The sequence below is a fragment of the Amphibalanus amphitrite genome, unplaced genomic scaffold (assembly GCF_019059575.1).
Source record: "Amphibalanus amphitrite isolate SeventyFive unplaced genomic scaffold, NRLGWU_Aamphi_draft 000371F_arrow, whole genome shotgun sequence".
Taxonomy (NCBI): domain Eukaryota; kingdom Metazoa; phylum Arthropoda; class Thecostraca; order Balanomorpha; family Balanidae; genus Amphibalanus; species Amphibalanus amphitrite.
In genome coordinates, this window is record NW_024881865.1 from 14,774 (window position 1) to 33,465 (window position 18,692).

The following is an 18,692-nucleotide window of genomic DNA, read 5'->3' on the forward strand; positions in this document are numbered from 1 at the left end:
CGTTTTAGTACTGTACTGTGACAAGGAACAGAGAATCCGGAGCCCATAAAAGCATGACGAGGATTAAATCGTCGTTTGGATACCGCCAACACGCGAATGGTGACTGTAGGGTGGTCCGGTTTGCATCACTTTTTTGAAAAGTCACGGTCTCACCCCCCTATCTGGTGCATTTTGGGGCGCTGATTACGATAAGCACATAAAAAATGCAAATTTCGAATTTTTTTTGTAGGCCCCGGTCGATCAAAGATTTTGAAAATTTTGCGAATGCGCACATTTTTTACCATATATCAGAAAAAATGAAGAATAAAGTTATTAAAATGATATTTAACAGATGCAGCAAACATATTCCTAGGCGTATGTGCGCAAATTAGTGAGCTAGGGCCAGCCAAATTATTTTTGGACTGAAATTACTGAGGCCATTTCCGTGTTTCCGCTCCCGGCCGCTAGGTGGCGACCGCCAGGGCGGTCGCTACCGGTAGAGGACGGGCCATCGCTCTCATGTGTTTTGACGCACTGCGACGACATTTTGAGTGACGATACTGATATTTACAAACTAATGACACAAGCGGTGTATTATTCTGCCTATTTCAATAGAATTGGGTATGAAATACCCACAAAGGAGTACGCACCACACCCACACAGCCTGGCGATTTTGCCGGCACTAGTCACAACCACTAAACCTTACGCAACGGCATAAAACGAACAAAGCAACAACATGTGATATTTAGCACATCTCGCACAAGGAGATTATGTCCTCTTATCCTGGTGTCCATCTAAGCTAGGTCACAGCGCCCGCGACTATAGCGCCACTTGGAGTCCGACTACTGACTACTGCCCGCGAAAGTGACGCCGAAAGGCTATCTTATTCAAGCTATAGCCGTCCTGGCGCACCACGCCCGCCACCGCTCCAGAGGACTGGGTGGTAAGCTTGACGGCGCGCTCTGTGGACTGGGTGTGACATGGCACCCTAGTCCGCAGCGGCTCGTCCACCAGTGCCTCCAGGTCGCCGTCACTGAGAAAGCGAACACAAGGTGGCTCTACATCAGCCACTCGAGCGTACATGGTGACGTCGACAAGCTCCGTGTACTGGTGAGCAGACACATTCACCGACGCGCTTTGCACACGGAACTGGCGAACTGGCCCAGGCTGCCGGCGAGCTCGTGCCTCGCGCACCATCTGCACGGCTCGTGCTCTGACGTCACGGCGCTCGTCACCGAGCATACCGAGCACCACGTTCTCAGGATGAGCCATCAACGCATTGCCGCACAAGCTACCCTGAACAGTTTGCAGGTCTGGGCCTCCCATGTGTTGCCTCTGTGATCTGTCGCTGCAGCTGGTCGAACAGATGTCGGGGCGCCTCCACCAGGTCCGGTTTGTGCTTGATGGCCAGAACGGTCGGAAGGTACACTGCCACGATGTAGAGGGCGAGTGTCGTCAGACGCCGGTGTCTGTCCGTCACCATTAGGGTGGTCCGGTTTGCATCACTTTTTTGAAAAGTCACGGTCTCACCCCCCTATCTGGTGCATTTTGGGGCGCTGATTACAATAAGCACATAAAGAGCCGTCTCTTTATGTGTCGCAGCCGGCTCCCAGCGCTGAGGACGATGGCATGGTGACGGACAGACACCGGCGTCTGACGACACTCGCCCTCTACATCGTGGCAGTGTACCTTCCGACCGTTCTGGCCATCAAGCACAAACCGGACCTGGTGGAGGCGCCCCGACATCTGTTCGACCAGCTGCAGCGACAGAGGCAACACATGGGAGGCCCAGACCTGCAAACTGTTCAGGGTAGCTTGTGCGGCAATGCGTTGATGGCTCATCCTGAGAACGTGGTGCTCGGTATGCTCGGTGACGAGCGCCGTGACGTCAGAGCACGAGCCGTGCAGATGGTGCGCGAGGCACGAGCTCGCCGGCAGCCTGGGCCAGTTCGCCAGTTCCGTGTGCAAAGCGCGTCGGTGAATGTGTCTGCTCACCAGTACACGGAGCTTGTCGACGTCACCATGTACGCTCGAGTGGCTGATGTAGAGCCACCTTGTGTTCGCTTTCTCAGTGACGGCGACCTGGAGGCACTGGTGGACGAGCCGCTGCGGACTAGGGTGCCATGTCACACCCAGTCCACAGAGCGTGCCGTCAAGCTTACCACCCAGTCCTCTGGAGCGGTGGCGGGCGCGGTGCGCCAGGACGGCTATAGCTTGAATAAGATAGCCTTTCGGCGTCACTTTTGCGGGCAGTAGTCAGTAGTCGGACTCCAAGTGGCGCTATAGTCGCGGGCGCTGTGACCTAGCTTAGATGGACACCAGGATAAGAGGACATAATCTCCTTGTGCGAGATGTGCTAAATATCACATGTTGTTGCTTTGTTCGTTTTATGCCGTTGCGTAAGGTTTAGTGGTTGTGACTAGTGCCGGCAAAATCGCCAGGCTGGGTCATACCGGCTTACCTGGTTGACTTACCTGGTTGGGTTCCTTTTGCGTCCGGGGAGGAAAATGGTGGAGAAAGTGAGAGAGGAAGGTACAAGGAACCCTGCATTTAAGAGACGCGCCAGTCAGTAGGAAGTTTGTGCTGTAGATTATACATGTACAAACTGACTGGAGAAGTGAGTCTCCTTCACAGATTTCCAGGAAGTAATTACTTAATGCACAAAAGTTCAGCATGGAGAAATGTTTGGAACTGTCCTAGTTCTTAGTGTAGGTAGAGCTTTCACATTGGGTAAGAGTACAACGCATCATTGATATCGCGATCTAACATAGATTTAAACGTGTTGACATCGTGAGCACACACAGTTTGAGCGGGGAGGGCATTCCATACAGAAATACATCTTTGAGAGAACGAGCGCTTCCTAATGTCAGTGTTTATGGCAGAGGGAAATATTTTGTGGCAATGGCCTCGTGTACGATTCTGAGGCGGCTGTGGAAATAAATCAGCCGGAGATATACAAGATTTTCCGTTAAAGATTTTCCAGTACTGTAGAAGATCTGCACGCAGTAGCCTTCCTTGGACGGAATAGAGACGTAGGGATCGTAGACGTTCACCATAGCTCATGGTCTCCAAGCCACAAATACGCTTAGTCCATCGGCGCTGCACTCTTTCTAATAGCCTCAAATCCTGAATAAAACCAGAGTTCCAGACAGGAGAGGCATATTCAAGCACTGGTCGTATGTGGGTGGTGAGCAGGAACACCATGAACTTTGGAGATCGACACACAGTGGATTTAAGGAAGCTATAGGCCAAAGCGCCAGCTTTATGAGTAGCCATACGGATATGGTCGTGGAATTTCAAGCCAGAATCAACCAGTACACCAAGGTCGGAGGCAGAGTGGACATGAGGAATAGGTTTGCCATCTAGGGTATATGTGGGGCGGACTACATTAGTAAAGGACCTCGAGAAACGGAGGATTGAGCACTTCTTTACATTCATAAACAAGCCCCAAGAAGCAGCAGTAGAGTGAAGTCGATCAATATCTCGCTGGATTACTTCGGAAGTGGCCAGGGATGGGAGGGACCTATCGGGATAATCTACACATGCGTATAACTTCAGGTCGTCGGCAAAGATTTTATAGTTACAAGACAAGTTATATCCAATACTGTTAATATAGATTAAAAAAAGGAGGGGTCCCAGGACTGTCCCCTGGGGGACGCCACTGAGAACTTCTCTGGCACGACTATGGTGACCATCAATACAAACGCTCATCGATCGGTTAGATAGGAACGAGAAAATGACCTGCAAGATACTGCCCTGGACACCTAAGCACTCAAGCTTGGAGAGGAGGAGACTGTGTACTACAACATCGAAAGCTTTACTAAAATCAAATAAGATTACGTCTACAACACGCCCTTCATCTACATGCTTAGAAACGCTGTCATAGACTAGTAGAAGCTGGTCAGCAGTGGATCTCATGGCTCGAAAACCAAACTGATGCGGAGAGAGGATCATGTGGGATTCAAGGTAATCAGTTAGGTGTTGGCAGAGGAGTCGCTCAAAGGTCTTGCAGCAAACGGAGGTGAGGCTAATCGGGCGGTAGTTTAGAGGATCGTACCTTGCGCCCTTCTTAAATATAGGGATAACCATGGATGACTTCCAGTCACTGGGTAGCTGGCCTTCGTGGATGGCACGAGAAAATATCAAATGAAGGGGATACGCTAGTTGCGGGGCACAACTCTTCAGCAGTAATGGGTTGATATCATCAGGTCCCATAGCGGAATTACCATCAAGTGATTTCAGTACCTTAAGAACATGCTCCACTGGGAAAGTGATATTATCAATGATTCCCTCAAAATGTTGATGCGGAGAAGGGTTCCTCGGACAGTCTTTGGTAAAAACAGACGAGAATGAGGAGGCAAACGCCTCAACCATTTCTTCGGGAGAATCGGTAAGGCGACCAGAGCTGAGCAAAATAGGACCGACCGCAGGAGGTCCGACCTTTTTATTCCGGATGTACGAATGGAGGAGCTTTGGGTTATCCTTGGAAGTCAACATAAGATTTTCCTCATATGCAGCTTGGCATGAGGCCGTGAAACTTCTAAACTGGCTGTTGATCAAGCGGAATGAGGCATATGCAGAGACAGAGTTAGGGGAACGCCTGCCATACTCGCTCCTGGTCTTCTTATAACGTTGCCAAGCGGTGTGCCTTCGATCGATAAGACTAGAAGGAGGCTTCTTCATCCAGGGAGGTCGTTGTTTGGGATCAGATGTTTTATCTGGTACAAATATGTCGACCAGGCTGTGCACAATGCCCAGAAAACGCTTATAAGATTTATCAGCGCTGAGATAGGAAAACTCATAATCCCAGTCAACTTGCTCAAGACTACTTGCTATGGCATGGTAATTTCCTTTATGCCAATGTTTGTGAGGTCTGTTCACAATCTTATTACAATCGAGGGTTTCAGTATCAGCAAAGGTATACTCAAACACAACTGGGGAGTGGTCGCACCCAGGCAGAGGAGGGATGACTTCCGTCAGCCCTACCCTATCAGTTTCTGAAGTCAGGACAAGATCTAGTATGTTACCAGATTGGGGATAGGTAGGCTCTTTCACCCACTGAGTGAGACCTAGAGAAGAGAATGTGTCAAGAAATGAACAGTCAGTAGCACCGGTGGCCTTTGGAGAAGTAGCACACCAGTTGATAGAAGGAAGGTTAAAGTCACCAACAAGGAAAACCTCTCTATCAGAACAGAACTCTGAGATGAGTCTCAAGATAGAGTCATTGACTTCGGGGGGATTCGAGGGTGGTCTGTAGACAAGCAGACAGTGCACATCAAATGCAGTGAGGTGGAACGACATTGTATATGGAAGGGATTTCACCAGAGAGTCAGTCATGATGCACTTACGTATGTAGATGCAAACCCCGTGCTTGGCCCTGGAGCCTGGGGTGTCGTGGCGATACAAAGTATAATCAGGAAGGGTGACAAATGAATCAGGGATTTGGGGAAGGAGGTGGGTTTCAGTGACACAAATAATGTCCCACTTTCCAGACAATGCCGAATCCCTCAATAGGTTAAGCTTAGATGGAAGGCCATTGATGTTAATAGAAGCTATTCTAAGGATAGTTGAGCGAGTTAGTCTTGGAACTCTGGGGACAGGAACGTCTAGGGAGGGGAGTTTCCCTGGCTGCCCTGGTTGACAGGCTGGGGCTGCTCACTGGTTGCAGTCACAGGTTGGGCAGAGGATGCGATCGGAGGACGCAGCGGATCAGACTGACCAGCTTCAGCTCGCCTGGCCTGCCTACGAGCATACAGCTCACCTCTTTGGGCGTAGGTAAGGTCTCTAGATATGTAGACTCTACTGAAATCAGTACCTCGCAGTGACTTTGACCCCTCAAGCACACGTTTGCGAACTTCATCATCCAAGATCTTTGCACGAAACATGCCTGAATGTCCCTGGATCTGGGTAACATCAGTTAGGGAGGTTGGAAATCCCATGATGTCCTGGGTCATCTGGGAGAATTTCTGCACAAGGTCTCTGGGTGAGTTTGCACTGAGGCCCTTCACAATGATGGAAGAGCGACGCTTTTCCCTTTCGTTCATCTCCTGGACCTCTTTTCGTATGGCTGCTCTGTACTCCTCTTGGGGCGGGGGGTTAGGTGGTGGGGGAGCAGATGGGACTGAGGACACAGGAACTGGAGGAGGCTTTGATGCAATTGTTTTCACCTGTTCCATTAGGCTTTGCACTGCATTACACAGTCCCTTCATTTGCTGGAAAATCTGAGTGATCAGCTCCAACATCAATGGTTGGGCATCATTGGGTTCGGATGAGGAGCGCTCTTGCGCAAGTCTACATTTTGTGCACACAAATTTGATCCCTTTGCCATTATACTCTGATATGGCATCTATTACCTTTTGTGGAAGTCCTGAGCACATCTCAGTGTCGTGAACCCAGTGTTCACATTTATCGCAACCAATGGCACTGTCACCAACATCCATTGAGCATGACACACAAAGCTGGATCCCAGCACCAGAATTATCAGGTCTGGGTGGGGCACTGCTGGCACTTGCACTTCTGCCCCTTCTAGCGGAGGAGGAGCCTCTCCCGTTGCGCACCATATTCACTAGTAGAAGTGTAAACCTGACCGTTCACCAACTGTGAGTTGATTAGCACAGAAAATGACAATGAAGCAGACAAACTGAAATAACATAAGCAGACACAATGCCAAAGCTCACACAGGGCAATGGTGGAAGCCTGGTAAACACCACGCAACATGCAGTGCAGTGTATATGTTGTAGTGCAATGTGGTGTATGCAATATAGTTCAGATAAGTGAGCAAAGCAGGGTGACAAGGTGATGTGGAGGGTGATAGCAATCTGAACAGGCGATTTAGCTAGACAGCAGACAAGGAGGGAATGGGAGGACTAGCAGTACTTCCAACCAGGTATTGGCGCATGCAGTAGTCGTGCAGCAGCAGCGGTGGCCAGGTTGCAGCATGCAGATGCAGATTGCAGATGTAGAACACCTCAAGCAGACACCTCACGTCCTACGTTCAACGCCGAACCTCCTCCGAACGCTGTCCTATCTTGATCTCGTTTTTTTTCCAGCGCGCTCCTGCAGAAGGCCACCCGTCCCGGTTCAGACATTAGTTAATTCCTATAATATAGACATCATTCTATAGAGAAACTCGCGTTTAGTAACAATACTGTGTCATGCAGTTAATCTGACCAACAATTTCCAGCTATAACTAACTTACCGTGATCTCACCACGATTTCCAGCCAAGTACTGGTAGTTTCTGGTAGTGCTGGTCGGGATTTTTCCAGTTCCTTAAATGTCTGCTTTTGTACTAAATTTGCTCAGTTCGCACCATAAGTGGCATTTCTGGTTATATTATGCTACTTCAGCCTTCAATATTCCGTGGTAGGAAGAACACAGTGGATTTCTGGTTATATTATGCTACTTCAGCCTTCAATATTCCGTGGTAGGAAGAACACAGTGGTAAAGGTTGTAGACTATCGGATATATAATGTCTGAATGTAACATTTTTGGAGGAAAATGGTGTTCTAGCGCAACCTGTAGGGTTAAGTGTTGCCTCGTGCTCGGAGCGAAGCAGTGCATTGCCGTAGGCAATGCCTTAGGAGAGATTACAGGCAATAGTATATCAAATATTTTTAGGTTAAGTGGTTGTGTATCTGGCTTCAGGCCGAAGGCCTGAAGCCTGATGCATAACCACTTAACCTGAAAATATTTGATTTACTATTGCTTGCAATCTATTCCTGCAAGTAACTTTCTCTCTCCCCAGAAGGCAAAAGTCAGTAGGTTAGGTTAGGTTAGGTTAGGTTAGGTTTATTTATGCCCGGTAGGCAAAAATCAGTAGGTTAGGTTAGGTTAGGTTAGGTTAGGTTTATTTATGTCCGGTAGGCAAAAATCAGTAGGTTAGGTTAGGTTAGGTTAGGTTAGGTTTATTTATGCCCGGTAGGCAAATATCAGTAGGTTAGGTTAGGTTAGGTCAGGTTAGGTTAGGTTAGGTTAGATTTATTTATGCCCGGTAGGCAAATATCAGAGTAGGTTAGGTTAGGTTAGGTTAGGTTTATTTATGCCCGGTAGGCAAAAATCAGTAGGTTAGGTTAGGTTAGGTTAGGTTAGGTTAGGTTTCATTATGCCCGGTAGGCGAAAATCAGTAGGTTAGGTTAGGTTAGGATAGGTTAGGTTTCATTATGTCCGGTAGGCGAAAATCAGTAGGTTAGGTTAGGTTAGGTTATGTTAGGTTTCATTATGTCCGGTAGGCGAAAATCAGTAGGTTAGGTTAGGTTAGGTTAGGTTTCTTTATGCCCGGTAGGCAAAAATCAGTAGGTTAGGTTAGGTTAGGTTATGTTAGGTTTCATTATGCTCGGTAGGCGAAAATCAGGTTAGGTTAGGTTTAAGGTAATATGATGCCCTTTCATATAATATACAACTCATTTAAAAGCAATGCGTCATGAACCTCGAAAACTACATCAAATGTCGAAATATTTAATCTGAACATTTTTTTTATTTCGTGGTCCCCACCCATCGCTACATTTTGTATTTGCTGCGCAGCATTTGTCCACATGGCGGAGGCTTACCACCTGACAACCGTGATGGTAATGGCGCGGATTCGTGTGGTCTGAGGGAGGCGTTTTTGCATCGATTTTCTAGTGTTTCAAGGTAAGATTTTGCAGGAAACTTGGTGTAAATGTGAAGAGTAAGTGTTTTGTAAGATGGCATGACACTAATCAGATTGAATTAACTACAATGAAAACGCTTGGTTATGATGGCCTCTCCGACCCCAGGCTGTGTGGGTGTGGTGCGTACTCCTTTGTGGGTATTTCCTTACCTTACCTTACCTTACCTTAGTTGGTCATCGGGTTATAAGGCCACTCGGCCTATGGGTCCCGCTCGTATCGAGTGAAAGGCATAATCGGAGAGGCTATGGTCCTTAGTACAGGGTAGGGATGTCGAACATCACGCTCGACCAGTGCCGGTCCAGCCGCGCCTTGAAAGACGACAGCGACTCAGCAGCGACAACGTCTGTTGGCAGGGCGTTCCAATCGTTGATGATTCTGACGCTGAACGCGTTCCTGCGAGAAAGATGCTTGGCGTTTGGTTTCCTCAGCTTCCACTGGTGGCCTCGCGTGTTTTGCGCTTCGTGTCTCGTCAGCAGTGACTCAAGCGGCACATCCAGAAGTCCGTGGAAGAGCTGGTACACGGTCACCATATCTCCACGACGACGGCGGTAGTGCAGCGATGGGAGACCGAGGCGGCGAAGCCTGTCAGGGTACGGCAGGTCTCTGAGGTCCGTGATCAGGCGGGTCGCGCGTCGCTGCACCCTCTCCAGTCTCTTCTGGTCTTCTTTGGAGAATGGACCCCAGATGGCGTTCCCAAACTCGAGGAAGGGTCGGACTAAGGCCTTGAAAAGAAGAGGCAAAGTGAACTCATCCAGGTTCGCAAACGACCGACGGATCACTGCGAGTATCTGTGAAGCCTTGGCGACGGCAGCGGCTGTCTGCTTGTGGAATCTTAGTTGCCTGTCGATGATAATACCTAGATCTCGTTCCTCCTCGCAGGTGGCAACAGCAGTTCCATTCAAGTGGTACGTGCGGTCTGGGTTGTGGAACCCTAGGTGCATGGTCTTGCACTTCGCACCATTGAAGGGGAGCAGCCATGTCTCCGACCAGCGGACCAGAGCGTCGATGTCGTCCTGCAGGCCATCGTGGTTGGCAGTCATCTTGCAGTACAGCTTGGTATCGTCTGCGAACATCTTCACTGTGTTTGTGACCTGTGCTGGCATGTCGTTCACATACACTGTGAAAAGTGCAGGACCGAGGACGGTGCCTTGCGGAATGCCGCTTGTTACTGGAGCCCAGGCTGACTTGCATCCCCGAACAACCACCCTTTGAAGGCGCTCAAACAGGAAGGCCTGGATCCAGTTCAGGAGTCGACCCGACACGCCATAAGACCTCAACTTGCCTAGGAGTCGCTTGTGTGGTACCGAATCGAATGCCTTGGCGAAGTCTAAGTACGCCACATCAACAGGGACTCCCTCTTCCATGGCAGCAGTCCAGTCCTCAATCACCCCCAGGAGCTGTGAGGTGCAAGACCTTTTGGGGAGAAACCCATGCTGAGCCTGATGTAGCTGGCCAGTTGAGGTTAGGTGTGCAAGTAGGCTGTCCCTTACCAGTGACTCAAGCACTTTGCACGGTACTGCAGTGAGACTGACGGGTCTGTAGCTTGTTGGCTCCTGACGATCTCCTTTTTTGAAGATGGGCGTTATCTCCCCTGTCTTCCACTCTGCGGGTAAACATCCAGAGTCCAGAGATTTCCTGAAGAGGAGACTGAGGGGGTGATTTCATACCCAATTCTATTGAAATAGGCAGAATAATACACCGCTTGTGTCATTAGTTTGTAAATATCAGTATCGTCACTCAAAATGTCGTCGCATTGCGTCAAAACACATGAGAGCGATGGCCCCAAGGCTATAGAACTCCAGGTAAGGACACCAGCCGTTTGACCTTGAACGCCGCCGGCCGGCCGATGACGTCATTGGAGGCAAGCCGGCTCGGCGGACACATAGGGCGAATGCATAACGGAGGGGCGTTGGAACGCGGCGGGAGCGGGGGAGATATTTTAAAGGGACCCTCCCACCTTCAAAAAAGTTAATGAATTGGCATGAAAGTGATGTCGCTCGGTTCAGAAAGAGCAAAAACGAATATCTACCAAATTTCATCGAAAAATATTCACCGGTTTTCAAGATATTAGACTTTTACTTTTGTTTACTTTTTGGGATCTCCGCTGTTCCTAGCGACTTTATTTGAAAGTGCGGCATTTGTTGCGCGCAAAGCAGCATATACCACCGCGTGGTACAAAACGTTTTAGTCAAACATTTAACGGACGTTCGAAAGCCTGATGACGTCATCAGATTCCCGTAATGGTTAAGAGATAGGGACCACGCTGGTCCCACCCTGCAAGTAAAGGGAAGGAATTTCTTGAACACCATAAAGCTGCGGGGGTTGCGACCAAGATAAATGGTGGTTTCTGAGCCTGGCCGCAAACTTGGCTATCTCAACTCAAAACTAATGTTAAGGTGGGAGGGTCCCTTTAATGCGGTTGCATACCACCATTGTTATGTTGATTGATCTACAGACTGCATTCTTTTAAACCTCGATGCATCCTAGGCCCATGGATGGTGCGCACATTGTAGAAAGATCACCCCGTCCGAACACATGTTGTAGGTACACATGGGCGTATAACCATCAGAGGTAATGCCTGAACGTAGGTAAGCATAATTGGTCTGTCATATTGCTTAGGAATATAAAATCTTAATGGCGATTATTGAGGATATGATCTCTGCATTACGGGAATTCACTAATTACTACGGCCCATAGGGGCACCGCCGGAGCTGTTGTTTTACCATCGGTCCCAGGCAACTCCAGGGAGCTGCAGTACCCGGCGGCCAAAGCGGCCACCTCGTCGACTCGCAGGTCCTGCGGGATTCCGTGATGCTTCAGTGCTTCACCCACAGAAGCACGGGTATAGCAGTAGGATGTGGGGTTAGGTGTCTGTCCACCTCTTCCTTTTAGGTACAACGTAATGCAGCGCCTGGTCCCGCCGAAGCTCGGTATCGACCGTGACTTATTCATAACTGGCGGATCCAGGAAGCGGTCTTGGACACTGCGGAGGCTTACCCCAAAAAGGTTTCTCCGAATTAATTTAAAAATTCGGATTTCGATTCCTTCCGTACTGCTTGCGTACTGTGAATAACCAACATTTCCTAAGAAAAGCTGTGAAGTTTTCTTTAATTCTCGAAAAGCGATTTCAGGCGCTGCCCCGGTTGTGGGGGAAGACATTTGCCCCAAATGCCTTCCCCTGGATCCGCCAGTGGGTTGCCACACCCCGAGCTTAACTAAAAACGTCTTCAAACCCCACCAGAAACCGATGGTAAGGTGAATTCAAATCTAATAACTCATCTTTGTCTGCCCGCCTAAATATACTACACATGGTACGGCACTCGGCCCTGACGCAGCTTTGAGCCGATCGTGACATTTTCGGCTTTCCCGGCCCAAGCTCGATTAGAAACGTTCTCCTTCCCCACCCGATTGCTGATGTCAATTAAAATTCAATACCTCATCTCTGTCTGCCCGCCCATAACCCATTCATTGCACACCGTTCAGCGCCCGGCCCCGCCAGAAGTATCCTAGCGCGCTGAGCAGTTGCCTCCAGCCGCGTCATCCCGAGGCCCCGCGCGGCCCATAACTGAATACATTGCGCGAATAGCCGTGTCGCCCCCCTGGATGGCCCGTCCTCTACCGGTAGCGACCGCCCTGGCGGTCGCCACCTAGCGGCCGGGAGCGGAAACACGGAAATGGCCTCAGTAATTTCAGTCCAAAAATAATTTGGCTGGCCCTAGCTCACTAATTTGCGCACATACGCCTAGGAATATGTTTGCTGCATCTGTTAAATATCATTTTAATAACTTTATTCATTTTTCTGATATATGGTAAAAAATGTGCGAATTCGCAAAATTTTCAAAATCTTTGATCGACCGGGGCCTACAAAAAAAAATTCGAAATTTGCATTTTTTATGTGCTTATCGTAATCAGCGCCCCAAAATGCACCAGATAGGGGGGTGAGACCGTGACTTTTCAAAAAAGTGATGCAAACCGGACCACCCTAATGGTGAGGTTGAAAATTGTCGCAAGGAGGAATTGAGGGTCCGGATTGAAATAAGAACGTTTCGAACTATCGCCGTCTGTGGGCAGTGACAGTAAACATCAGAAGTGTTGATATATTTTTGTTTATATTTTCTGGTGAAAGGTGTTTGAGTCTCAAATAAAAAAGTGTATTGCTTTGCGGTAGGTTGCCTTGATGCATCGCCATCAAAATTAAAACGCATGTATTTGATAAAATAATTTAATTTTCATGCAGCATCTTTCGCAAAGAAGAGGCGTGGATGGCGCTGTATAGACATTTGTGAAGTGCAATCTGTGTTCTTTAGTTCAAAATGTACAAATGTTGCCTAGCAACTCGCTTTACAATTGACAAATTTTAGGTTTCCGAGATCATTGCTAGGCAACCAGAATAAAAACGTTCCGATGTCGGAAAAATGAACAGACGTGATTCATCCACCCAAAGCAATCGTCCATCGCTATCTCCGCTATCTCATCTGATCCCCAAGAAGTAGGCATTCACAGCCAAAAAGCGCTGTTGTGAGAACGTATTTATCGTCAGCTCATGAGCTCAGTTCAGCAACCTTTTTGACAATAAACAGGTAATGTATGATTTCCCATGGTGTTTTTTATGATACTTGTTGACACGTATACCGGCTTTTTAAACCGGTGGCAGCATGTCAGACGTCTGCAATAAGAATACCCTTTTTCTTATCTTGATTTTTACATTTTTCGCTGCTTTCATCGGCACGGCATCGATACCATTTTGTCTGTTTTAACAATTTTCGAAACACCCGACGATTAACTCTGTAACCAATAGGTAGATTTACAGCACCTTGATGAAATGCAAGGTGATGCATTTCGGGACAAAAAATCCACTGTGACCTACTCAATGGGGGACACCACTCTTACCTCAACCATAAAAGAAAAGGACCTGGGAATCACAATAACGCCAGACCTCAAAGTATCAGAGCAGGTGACGAGAGCGGCAGCTGCAGCGAACTCCATGCTGGGAAGAGTGAAGAGGACATTCACCTTCATGGACAAGGAAATGTTCCTGCCAATTTACAGAACACTGATACGCCCTCACATGGAATATGCCATCCAAGCTTGGTCCCCGTTTCTCCAAAAGGATGTCAACAGGTTGGAGAGGATCCAAAGGAGAGCGACAAAACTTGTACCTGAACTTGCCAACCTCCCTTACCAAGATTGTTTAGACCAACTGAAACTGACATCACTGGCAGATCGAAGGGTTAGAGGGATATGATTGAAGTCTACAAGCTGGTCCATGGACATGACAAGGTGAATGCTGGAGAAGAGTTTTTGAAACTAGAGACCAGTACAAACAGGGAAAGGACATGCGGACATGCTCTCAGACTGCAAAAGCCAAGGCATCGGCTGCACAGACGCAATCAATTTTTCTCCTCAAGAGTTGTGGACCAGTGGAACCAACTGCCTGAACATGTGGTACCGAGTCCAAGCATCAACGCATTCAAGAACATATATGACCGTCATATGACATTGAGAAGAGGCAGCATCCTATGAGCATCCGCTCCCTATGCCTCTTTCCTATCTACTATGGTGAGCATCTACCATGGTGAGCACCTTGACAAAGCATGTTTGATAGCTCTTTCACAGGTCTTTCTGAGTACCTATTGTTCTCAAACTTGACCTTGGGTCAATGGTTAAGCTTTTAGATGGGATAAACTAAAAATAGCTGAAAAAAAGCCCTCCCAAGTCCCAGCACGGTGCGGGTGAATCTGCCTGGTTGTTGAATAGTTAACAAATTAATCATTTTCGACACTCAAATGACCTCTAGAATTTGTAATTGTGATGAGTGAGGACAATGACCTGCTAGCTGATTAATATTTTTTGTGGATAACTTTAGCAGATTTGCTTTGTGGCTTGTTTTTGTGGTGCTTGTTTCTTTGCTGCTTTTAAGACCAGTAAGATGCCTTTTGGGGGTGACAAACAAGCGAGCAAGAGTGAGCCCTGCATGTGCAGGAGTGTGGGAGGGTACCACAACCTGACTTGTGCACAGCTACAGCACCATACCCCATCCTACAGCTATCATAGCTAGTAAATAGTGGTGTGCCAAATATGAGGGCAATTAGCCCTTCAGGCTTCTTGAGATGCAGAGGCATCACCCGACACCCTGCACATATGGTTGTGTGCTATGTGCATATTGATATACGCAATGCCCTGCACCTAAGGTTGTGCAGATGGGGCTCCAACTGACTTTTGCATGGCCTCCTACTTGCTGGTCCCTAACCATATACCAAAGCTGAGCACAATCAGCCCAGCTGTTCTCGAGACACATGCAGTAGCACCCTATCTGTTTTACATGGAAATACATTGCCAGCTGGGCGCCTACATGCATTCAAAGTTTCAGCTCAACCGGTCCAGTAATTACCAATTACGAGTTATTGTAGTTGTTGTGCATGTGGCGTATGTGTATTGGGGGGGGGGGGGGGGTCAACCACATGACCAGGCCTATAGGAGCTAATAAATTTCTGCTATTTTATTGAAGTCTTCACTTTGTTGACTCACTTGTAACCAGCCCGTTTCCTTTTTTCCCCTTTCATAGAGATTATTTATTATTAGATTGGCACCAATATGCTATCTAGTATCTACTGAGACCTAGGAAATTTCTTAATTAATTACCTTAAATGCCTACAGTTTTTCTCTTAACCGATCACTCCGTTTGTTTCACCCAGGCTTCATGGAGCGCCCAGCGGGTGTGGTCGGAGTTAATGGCTCCGCCGAAAACTTCCGGCCGGCCTGTAAGAAGTGTGGCTACCCGGGCCACCTGACCTTTCAGTGCCGAAACTTCATCCAGGTCACCACAGCCAAGGTAAGTCCAGCCGGTGGGATGCTGCCTCAGACTGGTGTTGGGCTGGTTGCATGCCACCTCAGGTGTGCCGTAAGAAATGGTTGATTGCTTATGGGTTCGGGTGCGTGGCTGGGCGGTCGTCTGCTCTGCATGATGCGTCTAAGCCATCCATGGTCCAGGGTGTCGTTTTATGATTCCTGCCGCCGCTGTTGGACGTTTGAAGCAGTGCTGTACCTATTTGGATCTGAACGTTTTGCTGTCCGGTCCTTTCCATTCCTATGTTGGAGCTAGGGAAAATTGACAGCATGCTTGCGCGACTGAGGGCTATGGACGAATGATGCATCAAAACCTCATGCAGCTGCTTACTGGTGGCAGACTTAAACATAAAATGTTCGCTTTTTAACCATTCTCTTGAAATAATGTGTTCAGTATTAATAGGTGACTCGGGCATCGCATGCTACACCTGTCACATTCCGTTACAACTGCATCACTTTTGCACGATTGGCGGGCTTGATATTTTAGCGAAGCTTATGGCTGGGTTTTATTGGCATTCTTACACGTAACAGGTTATTCCTATATGTTTTTTTTATGCATAATATACGGGCGCAAAATGATCACTTCAGTCGGCAGGCCCAAAGGGTCATAAAAGAGATAAGTCACTTGACCATATAGATTGCTTGCTACTCAACGTAAATATATAGCTCTCAGCTCCAAGCAGTGGCATGTGTGCTTTCATAAACGCAGCGGCAATTGAACGTGGGTTGCCCCTGTGTGCTCAGGACAGCGTCTTGGACGTCAGTTCAACAAGCTCGGACGATACGGATGACGAGACGCCGCTCAAATCACTCAACGCCGAGGAGCTGAAGAAGCTCAAACACGCCAAGAAGAAGAAAAAGAAGGAGAAGAAGAAAAAGAAAAAGAAGAAGAAAGATAAGAGGAAGGACTCTGACCGTTCCGATTCCGAGTCGGAAAGTGATGAAAAGAAGCGACGAAAGAAGAAACATAAGCGAGATCGGTCTGAGTCGGACGACGAACCTCGCAGACGTGACGCCGGCCACTCTGAGCGACCCAAACCTGAACCGACACCATCACATCGCGACCACAGAGGCGGGCACGATCGCCGCCGCGACTCGCCGACAGGTGGCAGCACTAGCAGGCGGGCCGACAGAGGGAGGGAGGTCGACGACAGGTCCCGGAGACGGTCTCCTGAGCGTCGCCGAAGATCCGGATCCGGCGATCGCGACAGAGGATCGGGGAGGAGACGCTCCAGATCACCAGATGTAGCCAAAGATTCCAGGCGGAGGTCGAGATCCGGGGACCGACGAGGGGATTCTAGAAGGAAGCGGTCTAGATCAGCTGATCGAGGGGAATCGAAGAGACGACGATCTCGGTCCGACGAGAGAGAATCGAGGAGAAGACGATCCGGATCCAGAAGTCGGCCCAAAGATTCCAGACGTCGTTCCGTCTCAAGTGACCGAGGTAAAGATAAAAGAAGACGTTCAAGTTCGAATGACCGTGGAAAAGACCCGATTAGAAGGCGCTCTAGGTCAGGTAACCGAGGGAGGGACACTGGTAGAAGGCGTTCTAGGTCACGTGACCGAGGAAAGGATCCCAAAAGAGGGTCCTCCAAGTCAGGTGATCGAGAGAACAAGAGAAGACGTTCCAGGTCAGATGACCGAGAGACATCTAGAAACAGGCGCTCTCGATCCACCGACCGGAGTAAGGCCTCTAGAAGAAATCGGTCAGTTTCCAGTGACCGAGAAGAGAAGCCCAAAAAGCGACGTTCCAGATCAGCTGATCGAGAATATAGAGACTCTAGGAGGGATCGTTCTAGGTCCCGTGATAGACATGCGAGTGCTAAGGTGCCTGCTAGATCCGGGGACCGTCGCGGGGACTCGAGAAGCCGCCGGTCTAGATCGGGAAGTCGGCAGGGTGGAAGGGACGCCGTACGCAGGTCGGGTGCATCTCAAAGCGATGCCAGAGACAGTCGTGATGTGATGCGTGGTGGAGCTAGTAAAAATAGGAGCTCTAGCTCCTCGGGCAGTGACAGTGATACGGAAAAGAGGAGGGTGAAGCAGAGGCGCAGCTCACCCTCCAGCTCGGAGAGCAGCGACAGTGAGGCGGAAGCCACGTCTCGTGCCGCGAAACGCGCAGGTTCGGACTCTGAAACGAGTTCCAGCTCGTAATAACAGTGTTTGTCTTTGCGTGTAAGCTCTGTGAGCATGTGGTGCATCGTTAAATGTCATTGGCAGAACGTCACGGTTTTATACGCTGCTCGTTTTTGCACGGTATTATGATGTCGGAAGCAAAACGTTGTTGAAAATATATAGGAAAACCTTGTATGTCATGAGCGTTTTCGTTTTTCAAAGCATCATTTCTACTGCAGCTGTGGTTATCAATAAATCACATCAAAACATATTGTTATGCAGTCGGATTAATTAAGTTAGATTACTGATGGTTTACCACAAAAGTACTCACGGATTCAAAGTTCCTATACAAAGAAATGCCAATCAACACATTGCCTGAATGGATTTATTTTTACCAACCTTGAGCATGTCTTTCATATTTGTATATCGTGCGCCATTACTGTCTGCGTGTGTTTGTGGAGTTGGGTTTATGACGTCATTTGCGACTCCGGTTTGCGATTGGACGTGAGGTCGGCCCACTACGATCCGAGGTCATGTTAGGTCAGATTTGCGGGCCCGCGCCAGTCGTGTCCTCAGCTCCGCAGTGAGTGGTGACCCGTGGAGTGCTGTCAGCTGTGCGTGGACGGAGAACCGCGGCTTGGGCAAGTGGACGATTCTGTACAGGTGAGGTTGTTGCTGCCTACTGATGGTAACAGTGGGAGCGCTGGGTACGGTTGTTCGTCCTGCTCCTGCCTACTGATGGGAACAGTAGGCGGTAGGATAACGGGGCAGTAAATATAGTCCACTGTGTAAGTATTCCTGTATTTGGGGTCCGTGGAGGAGGGGAACGGTAGCAGTGAACCCTGGGCTCGGTAACACTGGTGTCAGAAGTGGGATCAGTGTTACCGAGCCCAGGGTTCACTGCTACCGTTCCCCTCCTCCACGGACCCCAAATACAGGAATACTTACACAGTGGACTATATTTACTGCCCCGTTATCCTACCGCCTACTGTTCCCATCAGTAGGCAGGAGCAGGACGAACAACCGTACCCAGCGCTCCCACTGTTACCATCAGTAGGCAGCAACAACCTCACCTGTACAGAATCGTCCACTTGCCCAAGCCGCGG

General features: G+C 48.8%; 1 protein-coding gene across 4 annotated transcripts; it reads left to right on the top strand.

The window, feature by feature from the left end:
* The first annotated feature begins 38 nt into the window (after positions 1-38).
* On the top strand, positions 39-17,779 carry LOC122389767 (peptidyl-prolyl cis-trans isomerase G-like). 4 transcript variants are annotated; one of them, XM_043382111.1, is made up of 3 exons: positions 39-99; positions 15,324-15,460; positions 16,219-17,779. In XM_043382111.1, exons 1-3 carry the CDS (start codon positions 54-56, stop codon positions 17,623-17,625), a joined length of 1,590 nt encoding a protein of 529 aa, XP_043238046.1. In that variant the 5' UTR covers positions 39-53; the 3' UTR covers positions 17,626-17,779. The 4 variants fall into 4 exon arrangements, with proteins under 4 accessions (XP_043238046.1, XP_043238048.1, XP_043238050.1 ...); XM_043382113.1 differs by lacking the exon at positions 39-99 and adding an exon at positions 8,515-8,608; XM_043382115.1 differs by lacking the exon at positions 39-99 and adding an exon at positions 12,666-12,792.
* The last annotated feature ends 913 nt before the right edge of the window (positions 17,780-18,692 follow it).

Excerpts from the sequence above, each read along its gene's own strand:
- LOC122389767 (XM_043382111.1), top strand. The coding sequence starts at position 54 with ATGACGAGGATTAAATCGTCGTTTGGATACCGCCAACACGCGAATG. Across the intron at positions 100-15,323 it reads ATACCGCCAACACGCGAATG|GCTTCATGGAGCGCCCAGCG; the intron begins GTGACTGTAGGG and ends TGTTTCACCCAG. Across the intron at positions 15,461-16,218 it reads TCCAGGTCACCACAGCCAAG|GACAGCGTCTTGGACGTCAG; the intron begins GTAAGTCCAGCC and ends CTGTGTGCTCAG.